The sequence below is a fragment of the Eschrichtius robustus genome, chromosome 16 (genome assembly GCF_028021215.1).
Source record: "Eschrichtius robustus isolate mEscRob2 chromosome 16, mEscRob2.pri, whole genome shotgun sequence".
NCBI lineage: Eukaryota > Metazoa > Chordata > Mammalia > Artiodactyla > Eschrichtiidae > Eschrichtius > Eschrichtius robustus.
The window spans coordinates 15,748,556-15,775,221 of record NC_090839.1 but is presented as its reverse complement, the minus strand read 5'-3'; the positions used below and the strand labels follow the sequence as shown (position 1 = coordinate 15,775,221).

The following is a 26,666-nucleotide window of genomic DNA, read 5'->3' as shown; positions in this document are numbered from 1 at the left end:
ACCAATGATTTTTAATATACCTGGTGAATTTGGAATTACCAAAGCTTGAAGGCTTCTAATATTTAAAAGTGGCTTGTTTTTACAGATAGCAAGTTTCCACTTCAGACTTTGAGTTTAAATATTTTTCTGCTTTTACAACCTCTAGAAAGGAGCTGTGAACAGAACACCAGATTGGTTTTGGCATTAACTTTAAAGCATCTCAAATAGGCTGATTCTACAGAATTTGATCCAAAGCATTTCTATGTCTTGATGCTTCTTTTGCCAAGCAAAATTGATTATTTCTGACCAAAAGGCCTTCAGTGCTGGACTGAAAAAGGAGTCAGGGGGGTCCTCTTAGGGTGGTTGCAGGTTATATAATTTGGCATCAAGTACAGTGCTTTTTCTTTTTCTCCTAAGTTTCCTTCTATTCTCTAGCCTCCAATGGTCAGTGTTTCTTGTTGCTGGGGACTTTATATTTGGGGGGCAAATTCAGACCCTCTCTAAGTCCTAGTAATTATAACTTTAAAATGGTTTTATTTTTTTCTTGGAAGTTTGATGAATAGGTATCTGAGGTCTTTCTATGACAGTGATTCCCAGCTTTCTCTTGTATTGTAGAATTTAGCTGTGGGTTGAATTTGTTGTAATGGTATATTTTCACCTGCAATGATGATTCACTCTTTCACATCGGTTCTCTTTATAGCTTTAATTAGAAATGCTTTTAGTTCTTCTAGTTTGAAACTTACTTGAGTATCTTAGCCTCTTGGCAGGTTCCTCTTTTGTAGTCATATTCTCCTAAATTATGATAGTGTCTTTTAAAGATTTTATCATCGATGCTTGTTTTTACGTTCACCTTGTAGGCAAAAAGGCAGATTCTGCTGCTGTGGTCGAAAGACAGTGTAGGTCTGGGTTAAAACCACCAGTCTTAGAGAAGAAAATTTCTTCTACGGTTCCACCACCCCCAGTTCACATTTTAAAGTATTTGTTTCCATATTTCTTATACTTAAATTGTTGTACATAGCTCATTCTGTGTATATCATATGGCATCTTGATTTTTTTTTCACTTATCAGACGTTTTCTCATATCATTAGAAACACCTGTAAAATCATCATTCTGATGGTTACATAATAGTCCATCACATCATGTTATTATTATTATTTTTATTTTTGCTGCATTGGGTCTTTGTTGCTGCGTGCGGGCTTTCTCTAGTTGTGAGCAGGGGCTACTCTTCGTTGCGGTGCGCAGGCTTCTCACTGCTGTGGCTTCTCTTGTTGCGGATCACAGGCTCTAGGCACATGGGCTTCAGTAGTTGTGGCATGTGGGCTCAGTAGTTGTGGCATGTGGGCTCAGTAGTTGTGGCTCGCAGGCTCTAGAGCACAGGTTCAGTAGTTGTGGCGCACGGGCTTAGTTGCTCTGCAGCATGTGGGATCTTCCCGGACCAGGGCTGGAACCCGTGTCCCCTGCATTGGCAGGCAGATTCTTAACCACTGCGCCACCAGGGAAGCCCCACATCATGTTATTTTGATTGACTTCCTCATTCTCCTTTTACTTGGTGTTTAGCATTGGGAGCTTTTTTGGTTGGAGCGAGGTTGCTCTGAGATCATTCGCACTTACTAAGCCAGGCTTTCTCTTCTTGTCAGTGAGAGGTTTAGGAGTTGAGGCTTTGTGTTTGCTTTTTTTGTTTTGTTTTGTTTTTTGTTTTGTCGTTAACTTTATTTTTTTTTTTACTCTTTTTATGTATAATTTTATTTATTTTTAATTTTTTAATTTTTTTAACATCTTTATTGGAGTATATTTGCTTTACAGTGGTGTGTCAGTTTCTGCTTTATAACAGATTGAATCAGCTATACATATACATACATCACCATATCTCCTCCCTCTTGCGTCTCCCTCCTACCCTCCCTATCCCACCCCTCTAGGTGGACACAAAGCACCGAGCTGATCTCCCTGTGCTATGTGGCTGCTTCCCACTAGCTAGCTGGGACGTATATACACTACCAAATGTGTTTGCTTTGTTGTTGGTGTTTTGTCTGTGGAGTGTGTGAATGAAGCCAGGATTTTAAACCTCAGATGCTACTCTCTCTGTCTCTGGCCACCATCTTTCCATCCTGGACTAACTCCATGCTTGTTTACTTGTTAACCTTTCTTTGATGAGTTTCTTTTCATAATCCTGTGCTGGAAGAAAGGTGAATGGAGACCATGATTAGTACTCTGGTCTCTGATGCTGTAGTGCCTTGTGAGTGCCCAGGAGCCAGCCAGGATAAACACCAGTTGCACATTAATGGTCTTTACTAGGGTAACCACGCCGAGTGGTTCCTGGTGAGAAGACTGTCCTAAATTGTTCCTGACAAGCTATACTGTTTTTGTTTCAGATTCCTTATTTTTCCTGTAAAGCTGGGCTTTGAGGCTGAATTAATTTGTACTTGGGAATATAATGAGATCTTGCACTTTTTACTGTCAGAAAACCAGCCAAGAATATCAGTCAGAAAAAGAAATATGTATCCAAAATTGCCAGGGCAACCTGCTGTTTAGATATGCTTTCTGAGAAACCACATGGCAGATGAATGTCGTCTTTGTCCCGAGCCACAGCAGCCTTGTTCTGCTGGGGAATCGAGCAGCCGAGGGAAGCTTGGTTTATAACTCGGTTATTGAAATGGCACCAAGAACAAGGCTGTAGTGCCGCAGCTCGTGACCCCAGAGGGTTGTTTAGAACGATATCAGCCTGTGTGAGCTTGACACTGGTTTTCATTGCCTTTGGTTCTGAGACAACCTGATCCGTGGCTGCTTGCAGCCTCCTTCTTTCAAGTTCATTCTCCATGGCCGGTTACTCTCTGTTGTTACAGTGTAGGATGGTTTTTATCTCAACCACATGGTGAGCCAAAGAGCAGAGTCCAGACCATGGGTTTCGTGAATTTGGGTAGCAGCAGTGTGAATAGGAGTAAGAAATAATTTAGATCTAGATGGCTTAGAACAGAAGAGCAGAGGGACTTCCCTGGCGGTCCAGTGGTTAAGACTCCACACTCCCAATGCAGGGGGCCTGGGTTCGATCCCTGGTCAGGGAACTAGATCCCACATGCCGCAACTAGAGATCCCACATGCCGCAACTAGAGATCCCGTGTGCCGCAACTAAGACCCGGCGCAGCCAAATAAATAAATAAACATTAAAAAAAAAAGGACAAGCAGAAACGGATCCTAAGACCTGCAAGCAGTATCTTGACACCTCAGGCCCTAGGAAGGGCTGTCCCGAGGTCACTTCCACCTGGCTTCACTGAAAGCACAGGTAACAAATGGCCTATGTCTGGAATTCCTAGAAGCCCTCACCTCTCTCAATAAGCTCTCGTGGCATTGTGTCAGTCAGAGAGTGCTGGGCTTTCAGAATGGACAGGGGCCTTAAAAGGCGTGTGTTCTAGTCCTGCTACGTCTCCAACAAGAGACATCGTCCAGCATTTTCTTGACTACTTCTGGTCATCTCTGAGAAGGGGGGATTCCACAGTTGGGAAATAGTACATACTGCTGCTTTCAAAGGTCTGCCTGAAGATACCTTGTTTTTTGATTTCAGTCAAAATTTGTCCTTAGGGAACTTCTACCCTCATGTTTATTTTGATTATTCCTCACAGAAACTTGCCAGAAGGTTAGTTGGGATTATCTGGCTTTTCCATTTTACAGATGGAGACAGAGTACGTTATCCTGCAGACCTCAAATTCTCCACCTAAAGAATCAGGTTAACAATTAGAGCTGTAAGAGTTAATGAAGATCAAATGAGATAATACACAAAAAGTACTCGATGTAGTGACCTGCTAATAGTGGTTAATAAATGTTTTTAAAATGCTGGCTTATATTATAGTAATTATTACTATAATCATTATACAACAAGTTCCTTAAATCCTACCCTCTCACCAAGGCAACCCCAGGGGGGCTTCTGCTTATCCTTCTGTCCTACCTTTCTGTGTGCTTTCTTGATTTCCCAGGAATAGCACTGTTAGTATTATAAGAAGGTGGGATTAGTATTATTACAATGGTTCTGGCCCCTGGAGATTTCCCTTCTCCCACAGGAGGAAGCTTCAGGAGTTGTGTCAGTAGTCTGCCTGCCTTGTTGGGAGAACTGGAAATTGGGTTAACTTTTTTTTTTTCCTGCTTATAGGGGAAGCAACTTTGCTCAGGAATATCATGGTTATCTCTATTTTCAAAGATTGCTTCATCCTCTGTGTCTCTATTAGTTAAGTATACATTTTTTCCTTTATCCTTGTGGTCCAAACTTCTTAGTCCATCGTCTTTTGGGTTTTATTCCAAGTAAATCTAGGGTTTTTCCCCCCCTAGAAATCTTGATCGCATATAAGTTTTTAAATTTTTTGGCATCAAGTTTTGGATTTTAAAATTTGTAGAATATGTAGTTCCAGCTTGGTTTTCATTCCTAGTGTTTGCTTCTTCTTTTTTTTTCTTGATCAAATTTATCAGAAGTTTTCTGGGTTTTTGTTTCGGTTTGGTTTTTTTTAATCATTTGAAAGATTCAGCTTTTGGTTTTATTGATCCTTGCCATTGAGCATTAGCTTTTGAATTCATAAATTTATATGACCTTTATCTACTTTCTTTGGGTTTATTCTGGGTTTTTTCCTTCTCTAATTGGATAATTAAACTTAATAATTTTAAATCATCTCTCTTTTCTAATCCATGCATGTAAGGCTCTAAAATTCCCTTTAAGTATTACTTGAACTACCTTCCACAATTTTTTATATGTAGTTTTTGCTTTATAAAGTCAAGTTTATTGAGGTTAAATTTATATACCATAAAATTGGCTGATTAAATTAGTGTACAGTTTGCTGAGTTGTGACGGATGTGTACAGTTGTGTAAACACAACCATAATCAGGATATAGAACATTTCCATCCCCCCCCAAGAGTTCCCTCATGCTGTTTTTTGTTCTGCTAGTTTTGTCTTTTCTACGATGTTTGTGCATGGAGTCAGTCATTCAGGGCATAATCTTCTGTGGAGGGTTCTTTCATTTAGTGTGCTGTTCTGCAATTCTTCGGTGTTGTCCCACGTACCTGGAGTTGTTCTTTTGACTGCTGAGTAGTTTCGATTGTATGGCTAAACCACAATTTGTTTATCTAGTCACCATTAGTATAGGTTTCAGTGGGAGGAAATAAGAGTATTTTAATCCTACACTTGGGCTGTAAATAAACATTCTCAACTATTCTGGATTTGAAATTGCCTGGGCATTTTTCAAATTGAAATTTTTCCTCGGGGTTTGGCATTTTGGACGTTTTTCCAAGAGTGGGAAAGCGTGTGCTCGTGTGTGTCCTCACCGGCACCCTGTCTCCCTGTAGCAGTCTGGGTCCAGTCAGGAGATACAAACCACACTGTAGGTTAAACGGGGGCGGTTTACTACAAGGAGTTATTAATCTAAAACAAGAGTGCAAATGAACCTATCTACAAAACAGAAATAGAATAGAGTCACAGATATACAAAACACACATGGTTACTGGGGGAAAGGGGGGGAGGGATAAACTGGGAGATTGGGATTGACACATACACACTACTATACGTAAAATAGATAACTAATAAGGACCTACTGTATAGCACAGGGAACTCTACTTAGTACTCTATAATGGCCTAAAAAAGAGTGGATATACGTATATGTATAACTGAGTCACTTTGCTGTACACCTGAAACTAACACAACATTGTAAATCAACTATCCTCCAATAAAAATTTAAAAAAAAACACAAGGAGTTATTACCTATGGTAAAAGAGGAGCTGTAAAGTATAGGGGAACTCTCTATGCTTCGCTAGGGCTGACGGAGTGTCCCCAAGGAAGGACAAACTACCAGGGGTTCAGACCTCAATAGAGAAGGTGGGGTTCAGCCCGTGGCCTAGCAGAGGAGTTTGCTGGTTTGGCCAGACCCGAGCTGGCCCAACGGCTCTGGGCAGACCATTCATGGCCCTCTGGAGTGCAGGCAAGGAGCAGGCAAGGAGCAGGCAAGCAGCAACCAGTGCCATGGACGTGCATTGAGGGTCTGGGTACCAGCAGGGCCAGGAGACCTTCAGAGCCTGCAAACCTTGTGGGAGCTCTGGTGTCCACGTCGACAGGACTGCTGAAACATTATTACCAGGCTGAGGCTGCAAGGTCACGCAGGAACCAGGTTCTGGGCCGTGGCTGGGCCACACTCCACCAACTGTCCTCACATCCACCCTGCTGGCCCCAGTGCTGGACGCTCAGGCCACCCGCCTCCTCCCTGCACTGTCCCTCCAGCCTCTCCTGAGAAAAACATCACATACACTTCAAAGGAGAAGCACTCAACATGCATGTTTATCACAGAGCATTGCACAGAGAAGGGTGCACTCAGAGCTGAGAGGTAATAAATTGGTAACTGATACACTCTCCCTGTTCTTTTTCAAAGAAATACTATCAAGTCAAAAGCAGTACTAACTATCTACTTGTGCTAGTAACGGTCAGATATACTTGTGCTATGAACAGTCAGACATTTCACGAGGGGAAAGGTTTTAAGAAAATTAGAACTTACAAAGACTATGTTTATAGACAGATATAAACATCATCTTAATCATGAAATATACCTTCCCATGGTATATTACCATATACATCCTGTTATTATCACCCTTCTCCCCTCTCCCTGTCATTATAGTTTCCAAATTTTATGCCAGACCCCGGGTTGAAGACAGTTTCTTTCTTCATGATGCTTGCTCACTATAGAAAACATTTAGGATGCAAATTTTAAAGAACAGTTTCATACCAGAGAAGCTAAGTGTTTTTAACTCTGAGCTTGGATGAGCTTACTGCTAGGAATACGGTGATCATTGTTTCTGAACCAAAAAACTAGGACACATGGTCTTTACAAAGAATGTTTTCTGGTTTGTGAATTGATACACATTTGAAAAGTATTACCATGGCATAAATTAAATCACATTTGATTATCCATACTGATTAAGCATTGGTTGAAAAGAATAAAGGACTGTCTCTAAGTATCTAGGGCACATACATATTAATGCTTTTATTTTTCTGATTTAAGTTCTTAAAAAAAGATGACTTTTTACAGAAGTCTTAAATCAGAAAAAGAAAAGGAAAATGGTAAAAATCCATATTTAGCAGTTTTGTGGTTTGGGCAGAGTAAGTCTTACACACACACACACCCCTCTATCTAGACCTAATTTTTTCTTTTTGATACTGTAAGGAATTTAGGTCCCCAAACTTGATGGCCATTGCAGAAAGGTGCTGACATGCCTTGCAGATAGAACTTACCTGCTTTTGCTGCAGAATTTTTTTTTTCTCAAAGGATATTGTGAGAATATTTCTCTTGGGGGTACTTAGGTTGTAAATCTCTGACCCTTCATTACATGGGAGTGCCCAGCAGTAAGACTTAATAGAGGTTTTATATGCTTTCCAGAAATTGAGTGCTGTTCATTACTCAGAGAGTTTGTACTTTCCTTTTTGACTAGTTTTCTGTAAACATTTTGTTCTTTTAGTGTATTTAGACTGGATCCTATTTATGTTTGAAGATACCTTTTAATACTACCTTTATTAAATAAAGTGAGATTAATTTGTATTTCAGCCTTCAGATTTTGCTGGGGATTCTTTGGGCTTCTTCTTATTTGGTAAGATAAGAGAGAAAAGAGCCTGGACTTTTTGTTAGCTTGGAAATTTCCAGCCCAAGAAAGTGTGCAAAGGCACAACTTATAGGGATTCTTGTGTGATCAGCTAGCCCTTTTCCTGAATTATCCAGCTACATTAAAACAGCAGCTTGGCGCAGTTGGTGTTTTAGGTTTTCATATCCTCTGAAAGATTAATGTCCCGCAAGAACGATGATACTGTTGATGTCTCCCTTTAGTGCTTTCAAATATCAGGAGCATCATATTCAGCTCTGTTCTTCTACTTTGCCTCCTTTAGACATTGACAGTTATTTTAGGACGTTTAATTATTCTAGGAGGCTATGTGTTTGCTAACTTCCTGAAAATTTTCCTCTCATAGTCTGTCTTCCTTAAGTGTGAAATCTATAAACCAATTTAGAGCTACTCTTAAAATAGAATTTTTCTTAAAGAGCAATCATCAGCAATCAAGACCAGCGTGGATTTTCCTGTCCATTTTCCCTTGTAACTTTATTGCAGTCATTACACTGGATGAGCTATTTTGATTTGGGCATGCATGAGTCAGTTTGGAGTAACTGACATAACCTTACTTAACACACTTATATTATGCTCTTAGGCTTATTTATTGATTACATATTTTCAAAGCTTCCGAAAAGCCCGGTGTCTTAGTAGTAATTGAGGGAAGCCAATAAAAAATCAGTATCGTTTTCAAGCAAAGGCTTCAAGACTGAAGGATCTATTTCTTTATTAAATATTCATTGAGAACTGTTTTCTGCTGTCCTGACTCTCTGAAAATATATTAGAGGTAGTTCCTACTCTTAAATAGCTCCCACTTCAGTAAAAGGAAAAGGGAGTTGGGGAGAGAGAAGAGTGGGAGCTTGAGCTGGGCTGCAGGGTTGGATGGGCATCTCCTAATCCGAAGACAGGGAGATTCTGTTCTGCAGAAGCATGGAGGCATGAAAAGCCATGGCACCCAGAGGAATTTTGAGTAGCTATTAGTAATATTGATAAGTGAACTCGTAAATCCTTTCATTTACTTAACCTAATTTTATTAGCTCCCTGTACCTCATATGTGATAGTTACTTGCAATAACAAGATTTGCATTTCATTTTTGAAAATTCTACAATTCAGACTTTCCCTGAATTAGAGTGAGTACCCCTTCTTTGCACTATAAATATATAAAAAGGCAAGCTCTTTCTCTCAGAGACTCTGACCACAGGGATTCTTCCTTCTCTCAACTGTAGTACATGTTGCCTTGACACAGAGTTGGCTTGGCTTTGCACTCAGACATGCAAGAGCTCACATCCTAACCCAGCCACTTACATTTGCTGGCTCTGGGGTGGGGAACAATTCCTGTATCTCTCTAAGTCTCAGTTTCCATCTCTGTAAGATGGATACCACTGCTTATTTCGTGGACTCTTCTGAGGGTTACATGAGATGATGCATGTAAAGTGCTGAGCACAATGCCTACCTAGCACATAGCACTCAATTCAGAGGAGCTCTAATTAGCAGTCACTGGGCACTTACTCAGTAATGCCTCATACTGTAGCTTGGTTTCATGACTTATCTACCTCGTTTATTTCTACTTCTAGTGTGAAAGGACCCTGCCATACCCTTTCTGTGCCATACACACCCTAACTTGGCCACAGTCCTCAATCGTCCCTACTCCTGCCCAGTTCAGGCCAAGCACAGGTGTCTGACACAGAGCCGGTACTCACTGCATCTTTATAATTAAAGATACAATGTTAAATATTAGCAATGCAATGCCTCTTGAGATCCATTATTCTTTTATATTTGGGGTATGAAATTTCTTTTTGGGTTCTTGCTGTGGAAAGCCAGAATCATGCTGGCAGTGAAAAATCTGGGTTTGGTCAAGACTTGACTACCTTTGGCCAACGGCTATTATAAAACTCACAGACAAAACCAAACCGAAACAACAACAAAATGCAGGTGCCTTGTGATTTTCAGAGTAAGCTGTAAAAGTTCATGCCAGAACAGAGTTGGAGTAAATTCTAAGCATGTAAAAGTACTTCTTCAAAAATTCATTTTGTCACGGAAGTTTAAGGATGACTTTCAGTAAATCACAAATTACCAAGAGAATGCAAGTACTATTCTTTCTTTCCCCCTTCCTTCCTTCCCTTCTTTTTTTTGATTATGTTTTATCTCCATAGAGTTTGTTTTGTTTTATTTATGTATTTATTTATTTATGGCTGCGTTGGGTCTTCATTGCTGCGCGCAGGCTTTCTCTAGTTGCGGTGAGCGGGGGCTACTCTTCGTTGTGGTGCGCGGGCTTCTCATGGCGGTGGCTTCTCTTGTTGCAGAGCATGGGCTGTAGGTGCGCGGGCTTCAATAGTTGTGGCGCGTGAGCTCAGTAGTTGTGGCTCGCGGGCTCTAGAGCACAGGCTCAATAGTTGTGGCGCATGGGCCTAGTTGCTCCGAGGCATGTGGGATCTTCCCGGATCAGGGCTCGAACCTGTGTCCCCTGCATTGGCAGGCGGATTCTTAACCACTGCGCCACCAGGGGAGTCCCCTTCCTTTCCTTCTTCCTCCCCCTCTCCCTCCCTTCCTCCCTTCCTTCCTTCCTTCCTTCCTTCCTCCCTCCCTCCCTTTCTTTCTTTTTCTTTCTTTCTTTTCTCTCCTTCCCTCCTCTCCTCTCTTTCTCTCTCTCTCACTCTCTTTCTCTCTCTCTCTTTCTCTGTCTCTCTCCTTCTCTCTCTCTTTCCCTCTCTCTCTCTTTCTTTTGCTGCACCACTTGTGGGATCTTAGCTCCCCGACCAGGGATTGAACCCACACCCTCGGCAGTGAAAGCTCAGAGTCCTAACCATTGGACCACCAAGGAATTCCCTATTTTTCATATTATAGTAAAACCCCATTATTTAAAGAAAAAAACCCTTTTGCTTTTTGTCTTTTTGTTTATACCATTTATCAAATTACATCCTTCATACGCACGCAGACACACACACAACACACACACATACACACACGATTCATACTGAACCCTCTCTGGGTAGGGGGCTGTCTGGATACAGTCTTCAGGTTGTCTGAGGCCAATCTTCTGACCCCTGTCAGAGCTCTTGTCATTATATCACCGTGCCTGCTTGAAGCCAGATGTCTTTGTTTTACCTATGCTTAAAGTCTGCATTTCATTCCAGTCATCTTGGTAAATATTTTATACACGTGCAGTCATGTTTGCTTTGATTGGAATTCTGGTAACCGTTCCATGTATTGATTTGAAGTCATCATAAGCTCAGAATGGGATTGAAGTAATAATTCACTGATAACAGTTTTGCCACTTTTCTTCCTTATTGGAGAAGCATGAGGAAGAGTTTATAAGAGACTGATGGAAACATGATTTGGCATGACCACAATTTGAATCAGAGGAAATGTCTCATTAAAATTCTCACAAGGCTTACTTAAGGAGCAAGGTCTTTTGAAATTGAATAATCTAGTGCTTACTTAATCCACACCAGCTGTGATTTGGATGTCAGCGTCCTTGCTTTTCTGCTTGGCTATCTTCTCACTCAGCTGCTGCGAGGTGACTGCATCACCAGAGAGTCTTATCTTACTGGAGTCACCTCTCCCCAATCTTGAATCCACCCCTAGATAAAGATAAGGTCACATCAAGAAAGGGAACGTATCTTTGGTGGAACTAAATCCATGTCTTAGATGCCTTTTGCCTGACCTTTATATGTTTTCTCTGTTGCACTTTTGCTAACCTTCTAGTGACGGGTGGTAAAGGAATGGGGTGGCCTGCTGGTAGTTTCATCCGACGTTTAGCCTCTATCAAGCTTCCTTGTCATCTTGCTAAATTCCAAAGGTGTGTTCTTTCCTCGTTCTTGGCTGAAATAAAACATCACCTGTGACAGGGTATCAGCCTGACTTACCTGTCCCGAAGGGATGACATGTTTGAATTTTTTTTTAGGGACATATCATGACACCATTCTCATGATAGTCTTCTGAGGTGAGAGTTTCTGGCAGCAGAGGAGCAGGACTTTGAAATAGGTCTAAATCCTATACCTTGGATTGTTTGTTCACCATGAGCCTCGTTGCCAAGGCAGGATGAAACTCTCCTGTATGTTCTAATGTGCTCAGTTTAGCTTGACCCTGCTGATTCAAGATGGGCTCACTGTCAGTGTAATTTCTATAACTTGTTGCTTGTGATGAAACACCAGCCAGATCTTCTCGGTTGTTCTCTAGGCCACTTGTGCAACTGACATTGACACGCCGTCATTCAGAATCTCAGGGTTGCTAAGGCCATTTGAGAAGAAATCACTTCCCATCAGAAATCACTTCTGGCTCCGTCCTAATGCCGGCAATCTAAGGACTTTGCTGTCGTCTGGCCCAGAAGAAACAAGCCAGGTCCATCTGATTCGGGGTTTCTAACACAGAGTTCACTAGAGACGCCCCTGTGAGTGGGGTGTGTGTCCTGCACCACGCTGTGAGCTCATCAAGCTCAGTTCTTACAGCAGCAGCTACTATTTATATTACTCACCTATTTCCTCCATTTTCCAAAAAAGGACTTAAGGTGGCAGCTTCCATTTATCTACTTTCTTTCTGCTCATGGGGCGCTATGTTTTATACTTTACCAACACCTCTAAGCCTCACAACTTCCCTTGTAGGTGAAATGCTGTTGTCCTCCATTGAGAAAGCAGGCAGGTGCGGCACACATTAAAGACTTGCCCAGGGCCATCTAGCTCCCAAAGGCAGGGCACCCGTGGAACCGGGGCCATCTGACTCAAAGCCACTGCTCTCCCCCTAAACCCAGCTGCTCCTCCAGCAGCCTTTCTAGATAAGACGGGCTTGCTTGCTTGCAGGAGAGGGCTTGCTTGAGTTCTCTGAGGAGTTCACATTCTGAGCTAAGGCCAAAAGGATAAGGAAGAACTGGCCACAAGCCATCCAGGCAGGAGGATCATTAACTGCATAGCCCTTGAGGCCAGAAAAGTGGGGCCTGTCTGACGATCTGAAATAAAGCATAGCTAGAGGGTCCTGAGCAACAGCGGTCATGAAGTCGGAGGGGACGATAGGCCAGAGATGTAGGGCCATTGTAGCCCCTGGTGAGTTGCTGGATTTTATTCTAAATGCAGTAGGCAACATAAGGGCGGCTCATTTCTGTATTTTTGTTTGTTGCTGGGAGATGATGGTGGCCTGAATTGAGGGCTTGGAGGCAGAGATGAAGAAAGTGGTTGGATTTGAGTTATACCAGTATTTCAGAGACTAGATCGAAGGACTGTATGTGGGAAAGGGGGTGGTGACAGAAAGGGGAAAATCGGGGATGATTTTGAGCACCTGGGAGGATGGGGGTACCATTCCTGAGATGGGGAAGACCGGGGGGTAAGGAGAAGAGGTTTGGGGATGAGGGAGGATGGGACGCAAGAGTTTTAGTTTGGATGTGTTAAGGGACGGAGGTAGCCAGTAGTATCTGATCAGGGTGTGTGAGTCTGGAGTTCAGAGGAGAATTCTGGTCTAGAGATGGAATTGTGGGAATCAGTGTAGAGAGGATGTTTCAGTCCCAGGGTTTAGGTGAGATACTCAATGGTGATATTCCCTTTAGCTAGTGAAAACCACTCAAGCTACCTCTGTGGCTGGTATGAGCATTTACTCTCCATCAGGATGCTGGCTGCAGCAAACTGTAGAACCACAGCTATTTTACTGCAGGATATACATTTGAAATTTATTTATGCCACCAAGGACCAGGAAGGTGAAATGCTACACTTGGCGCCAAAAAACCATTCTCTGAGCTTGTTTTCATAAAAATCCATATCTGGATGGTGTGACTGGCTGGCTGTGTTCTAATAGGTCGGGTGTAACTTAAGCCCCAAGGGCCTTAGGGCAAGTAAATTAGTCTGAAGGCGGCTGAGATAAAGCCAGGGTTCTTGTTGTTGCCCCCAGATTAGAATCAAGGGCAAAAGAGCTGCAGAGAAATTGGAAACCTAGAAGAAGCCTTGACCCGAGACAGGCAGCGATTACTTTGTGAGAATTTCACTGCCAGGAAAACGAGAAAGAAAGTGTAGGATCACGCTTATCAAATTGAGGGCTTATAAGAAACGCCTGAGGGCTTCCCTGGTGGCGCAGTGGTTGAGGGTCTGCCTGCTAACGCAGGGGACACGGCTTCGAGCCCTGGTCTGGGAAGATCCCACATGCCGCGGAGGAGATAGGCCCGTGAGCCACAACTGCTGAGCCTGCGTGTCTGGAGCCTGTGCTCCGCAACAAGAGAGGCCGCGATAGTGAGAGGCCCGCGCACCGCGATGGAGAGTGGCCCCCGCTTGCCGCAACTAGAGAAAGCCCTTGCACAGAAACGAAGACCCAACACAGCCAAAATAAATAAATAAATAATAATTTTAAAAGGTGCTAATAATTAAAAAAAGAAGAAACGCCTGAATAGCTTCTTTAGCATCTGAAGTCCTGCGCCTCCTCTCCTGGGAGCCTGATCAAGCAGCTCTGGCTGGGGGCTCAGGAGTCTGTATTTTCAACAAGTGATTCTGATGCAGGTGATCCATGGCTCGTACTTTGAGAACCACTGAGTTTCAAAAGACCTTAGAGATCATCTAGGCAGCCCTCTCTTACAAGTGGGGAAACTGAGGCCTAGGGAGGAGGTGGTGTCCTGAAGTGGCAGGACAAGTTGGCAAGTCAGTGCAGTTACACCGACTTTCACTTCTTCGTCTTGCAGTTGAGTCTTTATCCAAATGGACGGATCAGAAGCAAGCCTCCCGTCCCAATTCCCAACTCGCCTTCCTTCAGTGTATTTTTTTCTTTTCTGTAACACCTAAGAGTCATTTACTAATTTACTGTGTTAATTGTCATATGTCTGTCTCACCTCACTAAAATGTAAGCTTCGTAAGGGCAATGATTTGGGGAGCTTTTTGTTTTTCTTTCCACGGAAGGATCCTATGTGCCTTCAGTGCACAGTGCCTGGCCTATAGTAGGTACTCGGTGAATATTTGATGAATGGTTGGATGAAAACTATTTTGTTAAACTGTGTAGACGTTAACGGGCATTGTGGGAAAGTGCCAGCCCTTAGGCATTGTTAACCCAAAATAGAGTAGAATATTTTCTTTTTCACTCCTTTGACTCTGGTTTGGATCTGAGGTTACAGGAACAGCTTATTGATGAGAGATTAATTAGAGACTTCCCAATAATATTAATAATAACGATAATATTGATAACAGCAACAACAATAACGGTTACTAATAACAACAGTGATAGCTACCATTTATGGCATGTTTACTGTCCACCAAATACATACGACATGACGCCCTGCACTAAGAGCGCCACACCTATTATGAACTCGTCCAATTCTCTTTTCACCCCAAGGGTGGAGGAACTGGGATTGTCTATTTTCCAGAGGAGAAAAGTGAGGCTCAAAGAGGGCAAGTTATTTGTCCAAGGTTACATAGCCAGTGCAGTTAGGATCTGTCCTTAACCACCAATTACATCCAGTATTAGGTTTGGGGTGTCCTCTCTTTGGAGCAGGAATCGAAAAAGCTAACGACTAGGCAAGCATCACCCTCCGGGGTGTCCCTGCACCAAGAACACCAGCCTCCAGGATGGTGTAAAACCACACAGGCTGGAAGGCGAGATGGATTTTTTCAGCCCGACTTTCCAGCACTTCCACACCCTCTCAAGTCTTTCCCTTCTCACATTACAAAGAACCTTCCGTCTTGAACTGTGAGGCTTTTCTCACTTCTCAGACCACCTCCCTGAAGCGGACCAAGGGCCATTCCTGTGGTGACAGGTCACTAAGCCATTTCTAGGGAGGCCACTGCAGCGCTTCCCTCTAAAGGGAAGGGGGGGACAGAAAGAGGCTCCTTCACTCACCTTTCGATACCCTTTCCCTGGTGAGGCCTCAGGAAGGGGCTGAGGGAGCCAGTGATTCTATAAATCTCCTGCGAGACTTGAGTGAGCCTTTTGAGTTCCTGAAACACGGTGCCTGTTGCACTGGCTGTGAGCTCACGGAATTTCTCACCACCTGCTGTGGAGAATGTCGGCATTCATTCCTGGCCTCGCTCAGATGCAGTGAACACTCCACACATACAGCAATGGCCACGAGGCCACTTGCCTGACAGCTGCAGACACAGGTGGAAGATGGCGCCCCCCTGGGCTGTAGCCAAGATTGTGTGTTGTCACACTCATTGCCATCTTTAAGCGCACAGGACACCAGGCGCTGTGCCGACCACCCGACAGCCACGGTCTCATTTAATTCTTATAACAAACACGATGAGGCCCTGTGGTCCCACTTCTGTAGATGAGGAAGCCCTGGAGAGATTGGTCCCTGGCGTGAGTCTCACAGCATCTGCAGAGGCAGAACCACGTTTCCAACACAGGTTGAGTTGGTTCTCAAACCTGTGCTTTTGCGAGTCTGCCTGCCCCCGATGCTGGTTAAGAGCAGGGCCTCTGGGTTTGAATCTTGACTCTGCCCCTTCTTAGCCAGGAGACACTGGGCAAATCACTGAGCCACCCTCTTCCTTGGCTTGTTCATCTGTGACATAGGGATAATAATATACTGAAATCACAGGATTGTCATGAGGATTAAATTAATTGATGTATAATGTACGTCAAGCACTTAGTGTCTGGCGCATGGAGAGCATTGTGTAAGTGCTTGCCTTTATTATTAACTTAGATATCAGGCCCTCTTTTTCCTTTCTGCATGACGGAAACTTCATCTCAGAAGTTTCCGGGCTTCTCCAACTAGCCCCCCGTCCCACCACCCCCACAAAGGGCTTGTGTCTGTATTCCCAAGACACTTACGAAGATCATCCATATAAAGTGCTCACGTAGAGTGGTGCCCCCAGTATATGCTAGCGATGACTAGGATGACAGTGCCAAGACACTGGGGTGCGGGGAGACGGGGGCCGGGGAGAGCACCTGATCCTCAGCGAGCATCTGTCCTCCCTGGTGTAGGGTCCCGAGGGAGACATGGCCACCGTGCGGATGCCCATGTCACGGGTAGGATGAGAGCCAGGAGGCAGTCATTATGCTGTATATACCAAGTTACTGTTATTTTAGTGCCCTAACAATGAATCCATGTAATTAATTTACAAGAGAGGGGAGATGAAAGTCTCATTCATTAAGTTCCTGGTCAAGGAACAGTAAATCAAAGAGATTAGCACTTAGAACTCTTCCCAGGGGAATTCCTCACGGTCTAGTGGTTAGGACTCTGCACTCTCACTGCCGAGGGCATGGGTTCAATCCCTGATCAGGGAAGTAAGATCCCACAAGTCGCATGGCACGGCCAAAAAAAAAAAGAACTCTTCCCGGGATAAGTTGTCTCAAAAAGCCACTGACCTGGACCTTGTCATGACTATACTTTCTACCTCTCTTGTAGCTGAAGAGTTGGACAGTGGAGGACCTTCAGAAGAGGCTCTTGGCCCTGGACCCCATGATGGAGCAGGAGATTGAAGAGATCCGGCAGAAGTACCAGTCGAAGCGGCAGCCCATCCTTGATGCCATTGAGGCCAAGAAGCGGCGGCAGCAAAACTTCTGAGGGAGGCCAGGCCGGCGGGGCCCCAGGCCGACGGTGAACTCTGGCTCGCTCGCCCCTCCAGCTGCCTCCATCATCTCTCCAGCCCCTCTGTGAACTCAGGAACGTGCGCCAGTGGCCAGGGCTGCCGTGCCGGTCAGCGCGCCGCCCTGATGTGTGTATTTAAACTGGGTAGTTATATCATTTCAGAGGATTCATGTGGGCGCTTTGAAACTCAGAGTTTTCAACCCCAGAAACAGAGACTCCTAGTTGAGTGAGAGCTGGGAAAGTGTCCCATTGTCTTTTGTTTTTCTTCTCCCAGTAGCTTTCAGTGGTTCTTTCTGGAAGACTTTAAAATATATATATAAATATGCATATATATATAAATTATAACTAGATGCCCCACATGGCGTGGTGGCATCTCTGTATAGGTACAGTTTTAAACAGTTGCCTCTTTTCTGTAAGATTATGGTACTATGGGACACGAGGGCAGAGAACACCAGGAGACTGTTGGGGGCGCTCCACCCCCTGGAGCCAACCCCACCCTTTTGCAGGGCTGCACTGACAGATTAGGTTGGGGCCGGTTCCTTTACCACGCTTTCAGCCTTGTGCAGGCCATGCCTGGCTTCTGGAGCTATCAGTGATGCCCAAGGGAAAGCCTTGAGCACTGGTGTTTACTTTCTGAGTCCCAGGAGAAGCCTGGCATGCTCCTTGCAAGACTGGCCTTTGCAGTTTCAACGCCTTTCATCCATCTCTACTCTCCCAAATGCCTAGAGTCACAGCAAAGACACTGCCCAGTGCCTTAAGAGGAGACGTGATCCAGCAAGGGGACAGGCCTGCCAGGAACTCCTAGCAAAGTGGAGCTGTGTTCAGTCTGCAAAAGGGAAAATGTTTTTGAAGTTCTCATCATCCACGTGAAGATTACACACGTGCCGTTTTGCTCCACATTCCTTACAGACAGGGGTAGAGGGCATTGCTTTTGAGACCCACATTCAAACATGGGACTGTTTTCTTTTTCATTTTACTGCTGCGGGGTCTGGAAAGGGTAAATGAATATCAGACTAAGATTTGTTCTCCAGGAGACTCAATCCAGACCCGTAAAATGCCAGAGCTGGAAGGGACCATAGACATCATCTGGTCTAACAGAGGCTTAGAGAGGAGAAGTGACATGGCCCAAATCACAAAGCAAATTAAAGTAAGAGCTGGAATTGGACTTTGGGGCTTCTCACTCCTGCTTCACTGAACCAAGCAGCCCCTTCTTGGAGGGAAGACACTTGTGTCAGTTTTGGTGAAGTTGTTTCAGGGAATCCTGCTAATGGAAACTTGCTCTTGCTTTGTCACTTCGGTAGGCGACTGGCTGTGAAGAGATTCCCAAGGGGAGTGCCAGATCGTTCCATTTCAGCCATTCCGTGAGCTCCACAGCATCTGCCGGGCAGCAGACAGGCATCACGCGGGCAGATGTAGGGCCTAAAGCAGATCAGAGGGCTTTGCAACAGACAGCACTGAGCCATCCCTCTGGAGCCTTGGCTCAAGGCCACATGTCACTTAGTCACACAGCCAAGAGCAGACAGTTGGGAAAGACAACTGTCTTTTTGTTTTCTAGTACCTCTTCCCCTCAGATAGGGGAGCTTTGACTAGGTTGCACCTAAGGATACTGTAATTTGATTCCATTATTGCTTTTGCTACCCGAACCTGGGGATCAGTGGAGAGTCAGGGAATGTTCCTTTTCTGTGGCCGGATTCTGTTCTTTACAATTACAGCAAGTTTTTTAAAATGCAAGAGGCTGTTGTCGGTCTGCAGGGCTTGGCCAGCTAAGCAGCCTTGTGGCAGGTACAGACAACAGAGGACAATTCGAGGATCCCGCTACAATAATAAACGGCAGCTAACGATCATGACCACTCATTATACGCCAGGCACTGCGCTAGGTAGGTAGGCTCTTTGTGGCAGCTCCAAACTTCCCAGTAACTCTGTGAATTATGTACTTTATCTCTATTTCATAGATGAGGAAACAGGTTCAGAGAGAAAAAAGTTCTTTCTCAAGGTAGTGCAGGTAGTAAGTGGTAGAATCCGGATTCATAGCCTCACCATGTGGGACCAGTATTTACAGGGAAAGGGAAAGTCACAAGTCGTCTTTTTTTATTTTTTTAAAATTTTATTCAAGTATAGTTGATTTACGATGTGTTAATTTCTGCTGTACAGCAAAGTGATTCAGTTATACATATATATATATACATTCTTTTTCACATTCTTTTCCATTATGGTTTATCACAGGATATTGAATCCCTGTTTATCCAACAAGTCTTTGTAAAAATGAAATGACCACTTTTCTTGCACAGACTAAAAATCTCTAGCTGGCAGTCTCAGGTTGGGAAACCACTGAATTAGTAGTCAAGTCTGACGGCCAAGTGAGTTTTAAAACCCAAAGTATGGAGCATGGATTTTCCTACACCATCTGCTGCGCTGATTAACAGTCCTGCCTCAGTCTCTCTCTCTTTCTCTCTCTTTCTTTTAAAGGATTTTGCACTTGGCCAGACAGGAAGGGAATGCCCATTCTTCTCCCTTCCTAAGCTAGAGCCAAGTAAAAGAAGGTTTGGTTTTCCCCCATAAATATTCTTGGGTGATGAATCTCGATCTGAGGTTTATTTTGTTTCAAGCATGTGTGCATCCAGCATGCTGGTCCAACAAAGTACATTGCTTTCCAGTCTAGCTAGGCAGAGCCCTTTGGCCAAAAGTTAGTTTTTTTTGGATGAGATGGATTTCCTGACGAGGTGTGTTTGTTTTCTTGTGACAGGAGGGCAGAGAAGCAAATCCTAGTCATTTTTTTCCTTGAATACTAAATTCAAGATAGGTCAGCTGGCTTCCGTTGAGCCCTGAGTGTCAGTCATTGCTTGAGCATTTGTGACTCAAGCTTCCAGGGGACTCTGGGCCTCTCACTTGTTCTCTCCTAGGAAACAATGACCCAGACCTAACTGTGTCTTTTAAAAATCTCAGATTCTCCAGGAATATCTTTATTGCTTCCTCATCAGTAATTTTGAAGCAAATTTCCATTTTTCTTTTTCCTTGTCCCTTCTCCCAACCACCAATTGGATGGACGGATGGATTGGTGGATGAATGTTTGGCTTGATGGATACGTGGTTAAATAGATAGATAGACGGACACACAGACAGACCCAGTACTCCAAAGCAACTTAAGAACTATAGCCTTGACTTCTCCAGACTGTAGGTTCTGATCCAGGAAAAATTTATTTAGCACCTGCTGCCAGAGATGTATTATTATACCATTTAAAATTCAGTTGTGCTTACCAATATGAGGAATGAGAGAGGTGACATCATTACAGATCCTACAGATATTAAAAGGCTAATAACAACTTTATGAATAACTTTATGCTAATAAATTCAACAACTTAAATAAAATGGACAAATTCCTTGAAAGATACAAAGTACGTACCATAGCTCACTCAAGAAGAAGTAGATGATCTGAATAACCCTTTATCTTTGAAAACTTAATGGCTCTGGGTGATACAGGTATTACTGTCCTCATTTTACAGATAAGGAAACTGAGGCTCAAGAGAGGTAAGGTCTGTTGCTCAAGGTCAAGTAGCTAGAATATGGCAGAGCCAGAATTCAAATCCAGGTCTTCTGATCCTTATTCCAGGGCCCTTTCTAGCATACCATGTTGCCTCTAAAGATTGCAGCTCCTTTTTTACTGGAAAATTGTTCCTGCCCAGCCCACATCCTCTCACCCCATCCTTTCTTAAGCACTATGTCTGTATTTTCATCAGGATTATAGTCATTGTATTTGGAATCCATGTTCTTTTTTGTGTTTGGAAAAAGAAAATCTCTTCTACCAGCTTGCACTCAGACCAACTTGGAAAAAAAAAAAAAGAGTTTAAATGCTGTTGCAGATGTACAACTTAAAAATGTGAAGTTTGTAGCTTTAACTTTTTGTAACAAAAACTAATAACACTGGCTTAAGAGCTGACTTGAAATGCTATTTTATAAAGTTTGGATGTAAATAACCAATCGAGGTCAGCAGTTTGTATATGTATGAGACATAGCTTCCTCCACTGCCTTTTTTAAAAAAAAATTGAGATGCTTCCTATGTGCTTTTATGTTAGAATTGTTGTTCTTTCTCCTTCCTCCTTCCTCCACCTTGTCACCTTTGTTTAAAATAAACTGTCATTTGGATCAGAGTCTATCCTCTTTTTAAAAATGAGAGCCTCCATCTATAGCCTGGATGATGGTATTATGAACCTTTGTGACATCGACTCTGTGGTGTGTTTATTCTGGAATCCAAAGCCAGGGGAGAAGTAGGTGGCATAGGAAGTAAACTTTTGTTGGACACCTACTGTGTGCCAGGCACTGAGCTGGTTGTCAGGGATTTAAAGATGAACTAGACACAGCTCTTGCAGGCCACCTGGGGAGTCGGTTCAGCCCACAAGCATACAACATTGGAAACACTATGGTAGAAGAAAGTACACAACCTGTGGACACAGGAGGGAGCAACAATCGGTTCTGCTAGGATGTCCAAGGAAGCTTTTCTGGAGGAGGTAATACATCCTGAACTTTAAAAATGAGGAAGAGACGACCAGGTGAAGAAGGGGTGGGAAGTGAGGGAGAGGAGGCATCCTGGGCAGAGGGACCAGCCTATACAAAGGGTCTGGTGTGAGAGTCTGGACATAGGATCACCTTGGAATCCTTCATCTCTGTCGTTGATGAAGCCAGGCCAGGCACTGCCCAGCATTCAGAGGGGATCGGTTGGGTCCTGCCCATCCTTATCCAGAAACAATTCCCTAGCCTGAGCCTGGGTTCTCTTAGTCTTAAAAATTTACTCCACAGCTGGGAGGGAGCAAAGTTACACTGAAAACTAAGTTTAGGTCTTGAGTCAAATTGCTCTACAGTATTTCATATAATAGTTCCACAATCTATTTGTATAACCGTCATGCTATTCTGCCAGCTTTTCTGGGAGTGGGGGTGATGTCTGCTTCCTATTGCCTAATGTTCTCACTCACTCCCTGAAATATTCAGCATATCTTCCTTCATGTTGCCAGGCTTGATGGTAGATGTTCCCTCTTGGTCAGAGTGAGAACTTATGGCCAGAATAAGGGAAAGAGATGAAGTAAATTCATGTTTACTAAGCACTTATATATGCCAGACACAATACAGAGCCTTTTAGGTTATTTCATTTTTTTCTCACAGACCCTGAGGTATATAGTACTAAACCCTTCCTCTAAATAATGTGATTCCCACAGTGTGCAGTACTGCCCACCAGGAAGCATTTTGGAAATGCGTGAGAGTGTTTTGTTGTGACACGGATAACAGGGACCTATCAGCATTTAATGGGCAGAGGTGGGGATGCTAGAGGTCCTGCCAGGTGTTCTGGGACAATCCTGCACGACAAAAAAAACTGTCCTGCATTCAGCACCACATGCAAATGTCTAACTGGACACGTATGTTGGTGAGAAACTCATTTATAAACACCTGGTGCTAAGCCAAACCTCATTTACATCTAGATACAAAGTACCTTGTACAAGCTTTTACTATTCTTTTTCCCAGGATGAACTATGTAGAATGGAGAGACACTTGTAAGTTTTTGTTTGGAGATTTACCAAGAGTTAGTCTCCATTTCAGAAAATTACATCGGTGGCGTCAGCAAACACCTGTAATATTGGAGTCACTAGTGCAAGACAACACACCAAGATCCGTTTAGACTTGTTACTATCATATTCACAGTGATTCTGTGTACCATGTAAACAAATAAATGGCCATTTCAAAGAAGTACCATAAAGAAGACAAAGCAGAGTAATGAGACTGAGAGCAGTGTGTGTGTGTGTGTGTGTGTGTGTGTGTGTGTGTGTGTATGTATACATAGCGTAGGGAGAGGCAGCTCTATACAGAGGGATCTAGGCAGGTCTTTGAAGAGATGACCTTTGAAATGAATGACAAGAAGGAGGAAGCTAGGCGGAAGACATGGATGATACGAATTCCAAGCTAAGGGAACAAGAACAAAGACCCTGAGGCAAGAACAAAAGCTTGACTTGCTGGAAGGATGGCCACCGTGCCTGGAACAGTGTACAAAGGAGAGAGTAGGTGGCAGTGAGGTCAGAGAGGTGAGACAAGGGCATGCAGGGCTGTGTGGTCCGTGGGATGAGATGGAGGGCCATCAGAGGGGCACTACCCAGCCCCGTGCAAATGTACGGGGTAGCTACTCCTAGCCCTCAGCATTTGTCTCAGCCAGCATCCTGCTTTGACTCATGATGCAGCTGAGGCCCGACAGTTGGCCATATTGAGTCTGGACTCACATTCGGGTTTCCTGACCCCACTGTTCATTCTGAGACCTCGGCTGGGGCCTCACGTACAAGAGTGAGTCTGCTTTGTGATCTCTGGACATGCAAACTACTTCCTTTCCCAATGCCCTCTGCTCAGAGTTGCTTTACCACGGAGAACAAGAGCTCTGATGGGGGCTGCCGAGCTTTCCTTCCTATGCATTTTTTGAGGACTAATATATAACATTTATTGCACCAGGCATTGTCACATATATTATCTTGCTTGAACTTGATATTAATACTCTGAGATGTAGGTGTCTATTACTTCAAGACAAGTGAAGAAACGGGCTCACAGAGGCAAAGAAATCCAGCCAAGATCACACAGCTCCTTAGTAGCAGAGATTCGAGTCTAAGTCTCTCTGACCTCAGGGCCCATATTCTTTCCTCTGCACCATGCTCATAGTAACGTTCATAGTCTCCCATCATATTCAAATAATTTTCATACCTCCCGCCTGAGAATGAAGCCAGCACAGGAAAGCAGAGCAGGAGAGAAGTGTTGGTGACCTCAGCTGAACCTCCAGATCCCCTGGTACTTAAGCCACCTTGTTGGGTTTCTGTCACTTGTAACTGAAAGATTCCTTACCAATCCAAGGAGGTGGGCGAGGGCTTTGGGTACCAGCCCTGTTGGAGGTTGGAAGTTGGCCCTGAGATGGGCTTCTTGGAGATCAACAGATCCCAGCCAAGGTCATGCAGCTGGGAAGTAGGAAGGCCCATATCTGAACCCAGGTATGACTCCAAGAGTAAGGTGTACACAGTGCCTCCTCCTGAATGCATGACCTTCCTGAGGGTTCTGAACCCAGTCCTTTGGAACAAGGTGAAGAACTAGTCAACATCTGCCCTTGTCCTTCTCCTCGTTTCTAGCAGCCATGATTCCGAAAGACGCTGTCCCTGTCATCTCAAAGGCTCCTGCCTTATAAGGTTAGCTTCTCAGCTTATTAAACTTTCTGGAGAACTCTTTCCACACTCAGGCACAGGGTCTGGCTGGCCTGAAATAGGAGGGCTGGTCGTCATCAAGGACCGTCCCAGCCGGCACCCAAGGGCTGTGTCCAGAGCCCGAGGAGAGAAGAAATTTAAAACAGGACCCACATTTCACAGTCACTTCCTTCAGCAGTGCCTGGGGAGCTAAGTTTGCCAGACAAAGTGATGACGGTGGGGTGTGCTGCCCAGTGAGGACAGTGCAGTATTAGGAAGCCCGAGTTTGAATCCCTGATTCACCGCTTTTTTTTAAAATTCACTACTTTTTTGAGTGACTATGGGCTACAGTTTCCTGAATCTGCTCAAAAATGATCATACTATTTTATTATTGTTGCTGTTGTCTTGCAGGGTTGTTGTGAAAAATATATGAGATAAAGGATGTGAAATCACTTTGTCAACTGTAGTGTGCCACGGACATGTGAAGGGTGGTTATTATTTTCAGTTGGTAGGTCATCTTCACTCTTGGGAGCCGCAAGAAATACCTTATGAGTCAACCAGCTTCCCTTCCACCTCCATTTTCCAGTATGAACACCCTGCTTGGCCCTTATTTGAGCTAAAAAGCTTGTCTCCACACAAACGAACTGAGGTATGACTGTGGACCTCTCTGGGTCTTGGTTTTCTGTTCTGTAATATGCGGTTGGGAATGGGGCAGAGCTCAAATCTGATCATCCCTAAGGAACATTATGTCTCACTTACTCGGGAAGTTCCCCTCCACCCCAGGTCACTGCAAACAGGGAGACACCATCACAGATGTCCCATCCTAGAGCCCTGGACACAGAGCTGTCCCATGTACTCTGCAGTTACTCCTGAACATCTCAGAACAACATCTCTCCATTTTACAGAAGGTGAAACCGAAGCCCAAGAGAGCACGACAGCAAGGGATACCCCGGGGACCTGTGCGGCGCTCCCTTCCTCTTCTAGAAAAGGTCCAACTCCCACACCAGCCCAGGGTTCACATGGTGGCGGCGACCTCCTCACAGATGCAACTCTTTGCATCAGTTGAGTGATCCAGTCACCTCATCTGGACCTGGGCCAATCAGAGCTCTTCTAACACATTTTTGAAACTGGAACTGGGAAGGAGTTCGCTGGCAGGGGTGCTACAAGAGGTGGAATTAATTGGGAGATGGTGGTAACCCTGTTGTCTGCCACGGGATGCAGAAATCAGTCTCTCTCTCTCTCTGTCTCTGGGTCTCTCTCCCTCTTGTCCCTAGATTCTGTTATTGCTGAAGCCGAGTCATCTGGCTACCATCACTCACCAGTGACGAGTGATATCGTAATAGGTATTTGTTGGGTTTTGCCCACCCAGGATCCCTTTCCCTCATTTTAATGAAAGCACCCCGTCTTTTCTTCAGGGAGCTCCATCATCTGGGTTCTGAGAGACCATCAGTGGTGGTTCCTTCATCCCCAGCAATGTGATCAGCATGTGACCCAAACCAGTCCGGTTAGATTCAATCTTTGGTGAATTTTGAGCAGAGTGATACATAAAATAGAGGCAGGTGTCACTAAAGCATTTTAAATGCAGTGCCCTGAAGAGGTGATTCATGGGTTCTGACTACTTTGATCCCTGTCTTGCCCTCATTCCTATCATTCTCAGAGCCTGGTTGTTTAATTTTACTTTAATCCTATCCACTACCTATCAGATGCAGTCTTTTTTTACTTAAGTTTTCTAGAGTTCGATTCTGTTGTGTACAACCAAAGACTCCTAACTGATACAGAAACTGGACTTAGGGTGGAGTTACGGCAACATACCTCCATAATTGGGCTGTCACAGGGCAAAACACAATAAGGTTGCTGCTTGTGCTCTAGCCTGGGACACCAGCAGACCATGGGATGCAGCGGTAAAAGGCTATTTCCTGTGTTACTTGTTATCATTCGACGGCTGAGGATCTGGCTCTCAGGGAAGGGACAGCTTGTGTCACACTTCAACTTTAAGGATGTGAGGAATGCCCAGGCTGTGGAATAGAATGCCTTATTTCTAACTGTACAGAATAATGTAAAGGGGAAGTCAACAAAGGAAGTCCAAATATAATGGGGGGGAGGGGAAGAGTAGAGCATATGGCCACAGAGAAAGAATCTCTTATGACCTGCAGTGGGCTGAGATCTCCAAAAAGCAAAGATGGCCATTGATTTTGCAGGTTGCTGAATTCACAGCCCTGCTGCACATGTATGAAGTTAGGTACTGAGAGAAAGAGTGGGATTATGACCAGTGGAACGGCTGTAAGAGAGGATGTGTGAGAGAAATCTGAGGCAATCTGCAACACCGGGGGGAAGCAGCCCTCACCCTTCCTTACTGCAGAAGTTTCCCAATGTCCTGCTTGCCCCAACCCTCAAGCCTG

At 44.2% G+C, this 26,666-nt stretch overlaps 1 protein-coding gene across 2 annotated transcripts in view; it reads left to right on the top strand.

The window, feature by feature from the left end:
* STK4 (serine/threonine kinase 4) overlaps positions 1 to 20,950 on the top strand; it is a 94,311-nt gene extending 73,361 nt beyond the window's left edge. For both annotated transcript variants that reach the window (XM_068565814.1, XM_068565815.1), the window contains one exon: positions 16,896 to 20,950. In XM_068565814.1, the coding sequence (XP_068421915.1) occupies positions 16,896 to 17,054 (159 nt within the window). In that variant the 3' untranslated portion in view covers positions 17,055 to 20,950. The remainder of the gene's footprint in view (positions 1 to 16,895) is intronic.
* Positions 20,951 to 26,666: the final 5,716 nt, after the last annotated feature.